Consider the following 12,511-nt stretch of genomic DNA (forward strand, 5'->3'; position numbering starts at 1 on the left):
AATTTAAATAGGTGCTTTCTGGTTTAGTTTATTTTAATTATGAAATTTAGGGGCATCCCTAAAATAAAATAACCTTTCTGACATTATAAAAACATTCAAACTGATTTTAGTATTTAAATTTACATTGTTTTATACAATATGTAGAAGTTACTGAGGTCTAGTCTTGTTTTTATTATAAAAAAGATTCTCGTACTGTTTGAAAATTAGGGTATCCAATTTAAAAAATAAGAACCAAACAAAATAAGAACAAAAAACTAATAAGGGAAAAGTTAACCTGAGAGCCAGTGTATTTGATAGTATCTTCCATTCTCCAAAGTCAGATTGATAGAATTTCAATTCTCTTTTAGAAAAACTTTAAAGACAACAGAAGCTTTCCCTGTAGTAGGTGACCCTGTGTTACTTGTCAGTTTACTGTGAACCACTAGACCCTTGGAGCTGCCTTTACTACCCGAGGCTTTTACAAACAAAGAAAAAGTCTGTGACTGATAAGATTGATCAGATAATTTTCACTTCTTGGTGTAGCTTCTGTCCCACAATTAGATTCTCAACTATTGCTTTTTCTTTAGTTTCTCAGGATCAGGGTTGATTGATTTGGGTACAGATATTGCAGATATGAGGATAACATAGAGTTCTTTGTGTTTTCTTTGGCTGGATGTGGTTCGATGATGATATTCCTCTTTCATTTGTTCAAACAAGTTTTTGCCAATTTCTTATTTTTCCACCAGTTTTATTGAGCTGTAATTGACATATAACACTGTACTTATTTAAGGTAATAATGATTTGATATAAGTGTATATTGTGAAATGATTACCACAGTAAGTTTAGTTAACATCTATAATCCCACATAGTTGCAAATTTTATTTTCTTGTGGTAGAACTTTTAAGATCTACTCCCTCTGCAACTTTCAAATGTGGCCAATTTCTTAACATAGTCCCAGCTCATATCTAGTTAGTTTGTCTGCATATGCAAATTTAATAAACATTTTATTCTTAGAAGTAACATAAGTAAATAAGAACTCACGTTTTAATTTAAAAGAATCTATATATGGTGGCAGTATTTTTACATAATGATATCAGCTAAATATGTGAAATATAATCTTTGGAAAATGTCTCAGATAGGCTAGATCAAACTTTAAAATACCTCATTTTAGTCTGAATGTAGGATAAACATAAAAAAACTGAATCTTTAGGAAAGCGTTATTATACATCTTATGATTTTAACGATTGCCTTAATTCCTTGAGAAAAAGAGACAAAAATTCCTAGGTCTAATACTATTTAGATAAGTAAATATATTAGTTCATATAAAATACAGTACCCAAAATTGTAGCAAATACAATTGCACAAAGTAAAATTGTAGTAAATTGCAGTCTCAACAGGCAATATCCATGCTATGACCCTATTTCTAGGGACCCCAAGGACCTCGAGGTGACAAAGGTGATCATGGAGACCGAGGTGACCGAGGTCAGAAGGGTCACAGAGGCTTTACTGGTCTTCAAGGTCTTCCTGGGCCTCCTGTAAGTTATCCCTTTAAGTATTATTTGCCCTGCATGTGAGAATACACAGGTATCTTGACATGAACATTTGTCTATAAAATGGATGGGTTTTTTTTGTATCTTATTTTCATTTCAAAGAATATCTCGATGAATAACTAATTACCTAGCTATCCAATATAATTGTTCATATATTTGCTGTAATTTTGTAGGAAAGAAATAAAGCAAAAGGATATATGCATCATTACTCCTACAGTTGTCTTTAGTATTGGTCAACTCATGAAACATTATAGAGGTTGATGACTTTATGAAAGTAGTTTATGTTGCTAAAGTCAATGACAGGACATTTGAAAAAGCTAAGAATGGTAAAACATAGGATATAAATATTTTGGCATCATTATTTTTTCCTACTAAGGGTCCCAATGGTGAACAAGGCAGTGCTGGAATCCCAGGACCATTTGGCCCAAGAGTAAGTAACAAAACTTAATAAGTTGCAGATGTAAATAACAATGCTCCTGGTGGCATACTGTTAGTGCTTCAGTATCATTTTCATGGTACTGAAGTTGGAGTTGGCCTAGGTTCTCTGAAGCTGGCAGCAAACATATGAGACAAACCATTCACATTGACCTTTAAGTAGAAATATCCTGAAATATGACATATTACTTCATGGGCCCACATTAAAATCTCTTACCTAGGGTGGATGTACTCATCTGTTAGTTCATTTTCTTACTCTGTGTTTATTGAAATTTCCATTTAATTGTACTCTTTGAAATGATATAATAGGATTTACCATGAAGTGGAGATAGATTTTGAAGCTGTATTTATTTTTTTCCCTTAAGTAATTGTAATAGTTCCTCAGAAATGTTTGGCATAAGGCTAACTAGGAAGCAAATCATAAAATGAAACCAATATTTGAAGCTTATAGAAATTCTACATTAGTATTAATGCTGCCTCTAATAGGTCATTAATGCCGTAAGACAATTGACACACATAATTACTTAGGAAAATCATTAGAAAAAATTTCTGCATCTAAATACAGTGTATTTAGTGTATTTCTGTATCTAAATACAGTGCAAACAAATCACACATAAAATTGAGAACAGTATCAAAATTACTAGGATGTGATGAGATTCTGGGGTATAGGCGCAAAAATTTAATTTATATCAGACACTCCTTCTGTCATTTTCTTACTCCTACTTAATTGAATTTCTAGTTAGGTGTACAATACATGAAATTTGATGAAACACTGCCTACCAGTAAAAGTAGATGACTAGTCCATTAACGTTTTTAATTGACACTGGTCTTTTACCTTGCATGGATGGTGGAAAATTCATGTGTGATGAAGTAGTAAACATTAGAAAGTGCTAGAACTCCATTTATTAGTCATTAGGAAAACGAATATGAGAAATCACTCTGATAATTCCATAAAGAAATAGTTCTTTGATCAGAGAAAGGTATTGTAAAGATTGTCTTCCTAGAATCTAAAATGCAGTCTTTGTTGCTTACAGGGTCCTCCAGGCCCAGTTGGTCCTTCAGGTAAAGAAGGAAACCCTGGGCCACTTGGGCCCATCGGGCCTCCTGGTGTACGAGGCAGTGTCGGAGAAGCAGGCCCTGAGGTAAAATCACAGATTTGTATGCAAGTGATTGATTGATTCTATTGATTCTCATAGCTTGGATTCTGTCTAAGGAATGTCTGTGCAGCATGATGGACAAAAGACTTCAGGGAACCCTGAAAACAAGTCTGAAAGTCACATAAGAGCTTGTCTGTATAAGTAGCTATTTCAAACATTTTAATACAGATTATCCAGAGTATATAAAATCAGAGTCCAAGCTACCTAGACCTTGACTTCTTGTGATATCAATGAAAGCAAATAGTAAGTTATGACTGTATTATAATTAGAGTTATGGAAATGTTGCTTTGCTTTAAAAGGCAATAGACTAAATGTGAGATTTGATGAATGCATTCATTCATGAAAATGCTGGAAAGTGAAGCCTATGAAATCGAAGAGTTATTTACTGAAAATGAAATTCGGAAAGGATTTCAATGAAAACTTTTAATAAAATATTTCTGTAGTATTGACTTGAGGATTATGTAAAGCTATAAAAATTGCTTTAGTTAGACTTTGGCTTCTTAGAAGACAAACTTTGAGAAACAGTCTCCTCTATCTGCCATGCTTGCATGTATATATGTGCATGTGTGTATATGAGTTTATGCATCCCTCCCTCGTGTTTCTTCCTCTTTGGTTTTATTTTCCTTGTCTTATTCTGTCTCTGCCCTTTATTGTCAATACCACTAAGCCAAATATTTATTACATGGAAAGAATAGCTTTACATTTCCTGTGGTCATCAAGAGGAATATTTTCTATTTGTTTATTTCTTTATCTTTAAATGGAAAACAGCCACAGAATTGGAATACCTCTGACTTATGTGGCTCTCGATTGACTTCATCTTGTGTTTTAGTGGTCCTTGATAGGAAAAAGATCTCCTCCCCTGAGATTAGCATAAAGGAATGTATGGAATCATGATATAATCTTAAAGAAAAAAAAAACACACAGATTTAAAAGTCTCCTGACGGTGAGGAAATGTTTGCACTAGAGGTTGATGCAACTTTCCAGAGCCATGTAACAAGTGGCAGAGCCAGTAACAGAACTCCAGCCTTCTGCCTGCCAGGACTGTACTCCCCATGAGAGATGTGGACCACACATATCTTCAGGTTGTTGGTTAATTCTCTCAAGTTGCTGAGTTCTTCCTTGAGAAAATGCAGAAGGAAATTAATAGAGAGGATCCACTTTTCTAGCCTCTGCCAATTTTTGTGCTTATCTCCCTTTTGCTCTAGTAGTTCTTGTTCGGCAAAAAAAAGTAAGACAGCTCTTTATTTTTTGCTAATAAAAAGGGCAAAGAGAACTTCCTCCAGTTTTGTTTAGTATAGAGAGGATTTTGATCTACACACTAAATAATGCACATAAAAAGACTTCCTGTGCTTTCCCCCTTATTTGGGAATACGGGGAAATTCTCTTGCGGGTGTTTCTTGTGTGTATTTCCTTGGCGTTGATGTATAGTCTTATAGAACTAGCACCCACAACTCCTCTGCATATCCTCATTCAGCTTCTGTCCATAAATCCTTTTAAAACATCTTAGTTGTGCCTTGCTCAGAATAGTTTGGAAATGAGTGTGCATATCTGTATATTCTTAACATAAAGTGTATTGCATCTTCAAGGGTAAACATCAAAGCAAATATTTTGTGCTTTGCTCTTTATTTACCTCAGATGCCAACTTGCAGATATGTTGCCTGAAAAACAATTATGCATCATTTCTCACCCTTGGAATGTTACAGGTTCGCAGGCCAGAACCATCTAGTTTAAAAAGGGCATGAGTCACAGATCTCCCAAGTACCATCACATTGGGGTGTTGCATTGTAACTCTCTCTGCACCAAGTCCCATCAATGCCTTTGCGTCCAATAGAAAAACAAAAACCAAAAAAATGTGTTAAATGTATTTCCAATTTTTTTAAATTAGGGTCCTCCTGGCGAGCCTGGTCCCCCTGGCCCTCCGGGTCCCCCTGGCCACCTTACAGCTGCTCTTGGGGATATCATGGGGCACTATGATGAGAGCATGCCAGATCCACTTCCAGAGTTTACTGAAGATCAGGCAGCTCCTGATGACAAAAACAAAACGGACCCAGGGGTGCATGCTACCCTGAAGTCACTCAGTAGTCAGATCGAAACCATGCGCAGCCCTGATGGCTCTAGAAAGCACCCAGCCCGAACTTGTGATGACTTAAAGCTTTGCCATTCTGCAAAGCAGAGCGGTGAGTAGACAGCTGCCCATTTGAGCAAAGCTCATTGCTTCTGATGTGTAATTCTCCAATGCATTCCAAAATATTTTATTTACTCTCTATTTAGTGATAGACACAAGAGAGAAAATGGTGGACAGTCACAGAGTTTGTGGTTTAGTGGTGGGGATGGCCAATGATATGAAAAATTAGGGCGTGAGAAGCTAAGCGCTTTAATAGAGGACGTAGCCTATTCATGATCCAGTTTCACGGTGGTAGTTCCAATTCCATCCAGAAGTCTTAAAATATTGATAATTTTGTGGTGATATAAATGTCCAAAATACTTGCTTACGGAAGGTTAAATATATTTGGTTGCCTCAGTAATTCTCAGGGATTTAATATGCTAACATATAGTTGGATCATCAAGAGTAGAATAAAGTATAAATTTTATTTCCCAAATTTATTTGAATATGGAATTCTTTTCATGTCACTTACTGTTCTACAAATCACACTTCAGTAATCTCTGCTGCAGGATTATGTTATAGTTACGTTATAAAATATTTTGGAATTAAATAGTCTTTTTCTCTAGTTGTATATACCATGCCTGAAGTTTGCAAAATTCTATCATTTTGATTAATCTAATAAGACCTGGAAAAGAAAGATCCTAGGCCATAGGAATGAGCTATGAAATGCTTAAGAGTTTCAGTTAACTTTGAAATGATATTGACAGGGATAGCTAAAATGGTTATCTTTTGCAGAATAAACAATTCAATTACTAACTCTATACCTTACATCCCACCACCAAATAAATGCCCCTTCATTTCATTTAAAATGCAGCTTTTCCTACATAGTTTATATGTATATTTTATGTATACATACATATATTTATATATTTTATACATACATTTTATATATACATACATATATTTATATTTTTTATACATATATTACATATACTATTATATAAATGGTATATATTTATATATATGTATCTAAATATACATGTAATATATATACATATATTTTATATATGTACAAAATATACACACAGATGTGTACATAGACATATATGCACAAAAATTTATTATTTTGTGTGTTTACTGACTGTATCTCTAGCACCAAGCACTATCTTGGTATAGCCTGCTTCAAGGATCTCTTCTACATGAGAAGATCAATTCTAAATAAGGCCAGTGAGATAATTCATAGCATTCTAATTGTAGTTTGACTCATTTACTTACTTTATTCATAGTTTCGAATACATTATTTTATTACATTCCATTATTATTTGTTTTAAAATATTGGCTTTACAAATTAAGTGGGAACACGTTCATTTTGGCAAAGCTGCTTACTTACTGTGGATTCTCCCTTTTTGGTATAGTTTCTCATTTGTAAAATGGGTATAATGATATTTTCTTCACATTTGTGTTTTGAGCCTTAGGCACCTTTTGGCAAGGTGCCTGGCATGTAGAAAGGGCCCAAATGCATAACAGTTACTTTTTCCTTAGCTGCAGAGTGTTTCTTTAACTGTGATTCTCTCTTCAAAGAGTCCTTAATCAATGACTCCATATTTTCGAACCCTCTGTTAATTCTTTTAGAGACTCATAATCATGTTTGAATTTCTTTTTATTTAGCAAATATTTTTATTTTGGAAAATAGGTGAATACTGGATTGATCCTAACCAGGGATCTGTTGAAGATGCAATCAAAGTTTACTGCAACATGGAAACAGGAGAAACATGTATTTCAGCAAACCCATCCAGTGTACCACGTAAAACCTGGTGGGCCAGCAAATCTCCTGATAATAAGCCTGTTTGGTATGGTCTTGATATGAATAGAGGATCTCAGGTAATTTAATATGTTTACTTAAAATTGTGTTCATTGCTTGTCATTATTTATTATATGTATTTAGGACTGTGCTATTATTTTTTGACTGGGTTTATTTTGAAGTGATATATTCTCATTAGTTACAACTGCAGTATCATTGCATAAACATTACTATGAATTAAATTAACATAAATTTTGAATGATAATTTTCCCATTGATGGAATGTACAAAAGTAATTTATTTTTCATATTAGCTCCTTTAATGCACATGACACTGACTGTGGAGTAGAGTTGAAGGGATCTTGCCATAGTTGGAAGACAGGAAGTATATTTAGCGTCAGAAGACCTAGGTGACTCATACCTGGATGTCTTACTAACTTTGGGACCTTAGGAAGTCACTTAACCTTTTGGAGCTTCAGTTTCGCCATTTTAAAGTGAGGGCAATAATATTTATCTCATAGTTTCTGTGTGTATATAAGATGCTTAATATAGTGTCTAGTATTTGGTAAGTTATGGATAAATATTAGATAATTACTATAATATTATTTTTAATGATTGAATCACTTTGCAAACCTTTTAGTATTATTTAAACTTAAGGCATTTTTATGATTATGTAAATTGTATTGATATTTTTCTGAGTCTAGTCCCCTCTATGTTTCTTTCATGGTCCAGTGTTTAGATTCTAATTCTATTCCAGATCTCTTTATGGCAGCCTAACTCTGAAATTTTCTTCTCAACTCTGCTCCTGACCTTTTCTCAGAACTCCTGTTTATAATAAACATAGTAGGAGGACATTATGCGTATATGTAGGATATACTAGAATCAACCATTATTTAATGAAAAGGAAAAATTTTTAATTTAAATATACCTAAGTGAAATGTAATTTAGTTGGCATATTATGTAAAAAAACTCATGTAGGAGCATTAAAAGTAAAGCTCAAAGTAGAAGATGGGTAGGAAATATCCTGTAGGAAGTTATTTTTGATTATTTGTTTTAGCTAATGGAAAACTCGTACTTCATATTTCCTACAAGTATATAACAGTCGGGTTAAAAAAGATTTTATACCAATAGTTAAGTCCTAATTCTTATTATAATTAACAATAAAAACAGTGAGTTATTTTTGCTACATGATTGAATATCCAAACCTATGCCCAAGTATATAACTTCTTCTAAAAAGTAATATTCAAGATTTTTTTTTAAACAAATAGAGAAGCAAATTTAAAAATACTTAAACTTTCTCTGGTGAGTTATAATTAGCTTTGGTTTCATCACCACTTGTTTGGGGTAATAAGGACAAAGCTTCTTATTTGTGAATATTCATAGAAATTTTAAGATATTTTTATGTATATAGGTATAATATCTTGTTATATGAAAGAATAATACTCTTCAAAAGAAGTAATACTCTTCAAAATTAATTTGTCTGAAATCAATACACACACACACACACACACCCCACTATAAAACTAATCAGTATTACATATATTGGGGCCCAGGGCAGGCCGCTCCAAAATATGATTCAGTGGCATGTTGATTATTTTGAATTAAAGTTATTTAAGTAACGGTTGATGCAAGAGGGACACTTTGACCCTGCTCTTTGTCTCCCCGAAAGCAGGAAATAAATCTCCCTTGTGAAAAGTACCGTTCCTGTACTGGGGGACAGAAAGACATTTTTATCATCAGAGACAGGGAATTTAGAGCCAAGAAGCCTGTATAAACAAACCTTGTTACTTCCTTATTAATTTACTACCCAAGCCCAAACTTTAAATTCCTTACCAATTACATACCCAAACCTAGGTTTCTTTGTCCTGTCAATTCCTTTCAAATTTATTGTTTTATTGTTTTTTTGTTTTTTTTGTCTAAAAAGTATAAAAGCTGCCTGCTTTGGCCACTTCTTAGGTCCCATTTCTATGAGACCTCTGTGTCCTGATTTAAAGTTGTTTCTTTTTCTCCTGTTAATCTGTCTTGTGCCAATTTTATTAGTCCAACCATAAGAACTCAAGAGGGGTAGACACATATAACAAAGACTCTTTTTGTTTTTCTAGTTTGTTTATGGAGACCACCAGTCACCTAATGCAGCCATTACACAAATGACCTTCTTGCGCCTTTTATCGAAAGAAGCCTCCCAGAACATTACTTACATCTGTAAAAACAGTGTAGGATACATGGATGATCAAGCTAAGAACTTCAAGAAAGCTGTGGTTCTCAAAGGGTCAAATGACTTAGAAATCAAAGCAGAGGGAAACGTTAGATTCAGATATGTAGTTCTTCATGATACTTGCTCTGTAAGTACTTTTGATCCATATTGATCTGGTTGAAGAAAAAAATCCTTTTGTTAAAAATACTGCCCTGGCACTAGAGGTGGGGGCAATTTTACCCTGTATATAAACACAACAGCAGTTTGTTTATAGTTGTTCCTTAGGGTAAATTTGAATGTGTGTTAGTACGTGAAATACCGGTAGAGGTTTTAATACAAAACAATAAAGGACTGGATCCTTGCAGCTCTTTCGCAAACTCACTTTGGTTCTCCTGCAAGTTACTTAGTTTATTTAATCTCGATTCCATGCTTATGATTTCCTGATTCTAAAATATGCAATCAATCTGAGTTACCTTACATTTTTCACTGATTTATATGTCTTCCCCCTTGCATATCTAGATATAAAAAAGGAAAATAGTTAATGATGAATTATGGTTTCACTTGTGAAAATCAAAAAGGCTTCCATAATTTATATTGTTAGTGACCATCTGGGAAGCTGCAAAAGAATAAAGGTCATTTTCTCAATTTAAAGAATGAGAGAAATGCCTGCCAGTTATGCCAGTATCTCACTTCATGTTAGCAGCGCTCTTACTTTTAAATAGTGTTCTAAAAATCATTGCTTTTACCTTATAAAAACTGTTTTGGAAGCTGCTGTCCAAAATCTTTGGAGTAATTTGTATATGCTGTTAACCCGTTGTACCATTTAATTCCAGAAACGAAATGGAAATGTGGGCAAGACCATCTTTGAATATAGAACACAGAACGTGGCACGCTTGCCCATTATAGATCTTGCCCCTGTGGATGTCGGCAGTACAGACCAAGAATTTGGCATCGAAATTGGGCCAGTTTGTTTTGTGTGAAGCAAGCCGAGATACATCAACAATGAGCACCACCCCGACCCTCAATGACCACCACCATTCACAGGACTTTGACTGTTTGAAGCTGATCCTGAGACTCTTGAAGTAATGGCTGATCCTGCATCAGCATTGTATATATGGTCTTAAGTGCCTGGCCTCCTTATCCTTCAGAATATTTATTTTACTTACAATCCTCAAGTTTTAATTGATTTAAAATATTTTTCAATAAGCGGTTTAGGTTTAAGATGATCCATGACTATGACAACCTTTAAAAAAAGTAAACTGTTTGAATAAATAAATCTCCATTTTCTTCAATTTATTTCAATGTAATGACAAAATTGCTTAGTATTTATAAGAAAATCTTTCTTCCTGGCAGATAGCTTAAAGAGTGGGGTATGTAAGACCAAACACATGTTTGTTTCACGTGGCTGCAGTTGGAAAAATAGAAAGTAGTGCCCTTTTGTGACCTCTCATTTCCAGATTGTCAATTAAAAATGAAAGCAAAATGTTTATCCTTGTGATTGAAACCCACATGCATGTCTTGATATTGTATAACTAACATGGAGACTCTTTAAAGGGAACCATGAAAAACATATCAGTTTCTCACTGTCTTAAATGGAATGTAAAATAGTATATATTCAATGGAATTTCTGAAAAAAAAGTAATCCTAAATTTTTGTAAAGTGTGGTGAATCTAGACTTCTTCCTCATTCAATTTTAAAGCTACCTTCCCCTCTTGACTCGATCTATCAATATAGGTAGAAGTTAAATGAGTATACCGTTGAATACATTTGAACTTCCTTGCTTAAGAAAACATAGAATGCTAAATAATTTCCACATAACTTTAAAAAAAAATGTTCAGGACCCAAAGTTGAGAGTCTTCCACATGTACAATCTCATCTTCCTGAGGCCTATAATGAAGAAAAGGATTTAGAAACTCAGAGTTGTGGAGCTGATTCTAATCAAATCTGATGATTGGAATTAGAACATTTGGCCTTTGAACTCTCATAGGAAAAATGACCCAACATTTCTTAGCATGAGCTACCTCATCTCTACAAGCTGGGATGGACTTACTAGTCTTGTTTATATTTTAGATACTAAAAGGTGCTATGCTTCTGTGATTATTCCAAGACTGGAGATAGGCAGGGCTAAAGTGTATTATTATTTTTCCTTTAACGATGGTGCTAAAATTCCTTCTATAAAATTCTTTAAAAATAAAGATGGTTTCATCAATACCATTTGTGAAAACATAACTGTTACACTTCCCGTTTCTGAAAGAAGGAGCATTGTTCCAGCGCCTGTTCACTGTTCATCTGTCATACTGTATCTGGAATGTTTTGTAATACTTGCATGTTTCTTAGACTAGAACATGTAGGTCCCCTTATGTCTCAAGGATTTTTTTTCCTTAATTGCATTTGTTGGCTCCATTTTTATTTTTTCTTTAAAAATAAACAGCTGGGACCATCCCAAAGGACAAGCCATGCACACAACTTTAGTGATGTATCTCTGCAAAGCATTGAATTAAATGCACGCTTTTGTCATGTCAATGGTTTTCGTTTCGTGGAATTCCTTTGAACATATTAGATCCATTTCATTTTCAGTAGTGAAAAGTTAGGTGTTGTGGTATTCTTTGTTTGCCATTTGTTTAAAAGATAAAACAACAAATAACTTTCATCATGTAGATACCGGCTTATAAAGAAAATCAATTTGCAGCATCACTCACAAAGGCAACACGACACTAATTATCACTCTCTATGCCCTTAAAAATCTCAGGGTACTGACTATTGATAACAAGAGAAAAGCAACTTATTTTTCATGGTTGAATAAACTGTGATAATAAAACGTATGTCCCAGTGTATCACATATGAATTTAGCCTAAATGTTTGCAGAGTTTTACCTTCAATATTTATTTCACAATATTTTCTCCCAAATTGGTTATTATTTGAGCTGCACGTCTTGATTTTGAATATTTGAATATGTATATATCTAAAGATTTGTGAGTTTTGTTTGTAGTAACACTTCCTCCAAGTCCAACCTGTACAAGTTGTACAAGTTCAGCTAGATGAGCCAGAAATGCGTGGTGATTCTCTTAAGTCAAAAGCACTAATAATTTTCAGCTATAGAAATACCACTTCTTATTTGAACCTCAGGAATGTTACAAATAAAAGGCTGTCCCAGACCATTCCAGAATCCCTCAAATTTCTTGCCTTTGTTCCATATCTATAGGTTTCATTAGACGAGTGTACTTCTTTCCGTCATGTCCAACACACCCCCCAAACTCTGCATAATCAAAAGTGAAATAATCTGCAGCTGGGGA

General features: G+C 34.0%; 1 protein-coding gene across 3 annotated transcripts in view; it reads left to right on the forward strand.

Annotated features, from left to right (window-relative positions):
- Nucleotides 1–11,741, forward strand: part of COL5A2 (collagen type V alpha 2 chain) — a 355,847-nt gene extending 344,106 nt beyond the window's left edge. For all 3 annotated transcript variants that reach the window (XM_024733644.1, XM_024733645.1, XM_024733643.1), the window contains 7 exons: nucleotides 1,407–1,514; nucleotides 1,906–1,959; nucleotides 2,999–3,106; nucleotides 5,007–5,298; nucleotides 6,919–7,106; nucleotides 9,127–9,366; nucleotides 10,052–11,741. In XM_024733644.1, the coding sequence (XP_024589412.1) occupies nucleotides 1,407–1,514; nucleotides 1,906–1,959; nucleotides 2,999–3,106; nucleotides 5,007–5,298; nucleotides 6,919–7,106; nucleotides 9,127–9,366; nucleotides 10,052–10,198 (1,137 nt within the window). In that variant the 3' untranslated portion in view covers nucleotides 10,199–11,741. The remainder of the gene's footprint in view (nucleotides 1–1,406; nucleotides 1,515–1,905; nucleotides 1,960–2,998; nucleotides 3,107–5,006; nucleotides 5,299–6,918; nucleotides 7,107–9,126; nucleotides 9,367–10,051) is intronic.
- The last annotated feature ends 770 nt before the right edge of the window (nucleotides 11,742–12,511 follow it).

The sequence above is a fragment of the Neophocaena asiaeorientalis genome, unplaced genomic scaffold (assembly GCF_003031525.2).
Source record: "Neophocaena asiaeorientalis asiaeorientalis breed wild unplaced genomic scaffold, Neophocaena_asiaeorientalis_V1.1 scaffold24, whole genome shotgun sequence".
In the NCBI taxonomy this organism is placed as follows: Eukaryota; Metazoa; Chordata; class Mammalia; order Artiodactyla; family Phocoenidae; genus Neophocaena; species Neophocaena asiaeorientalis.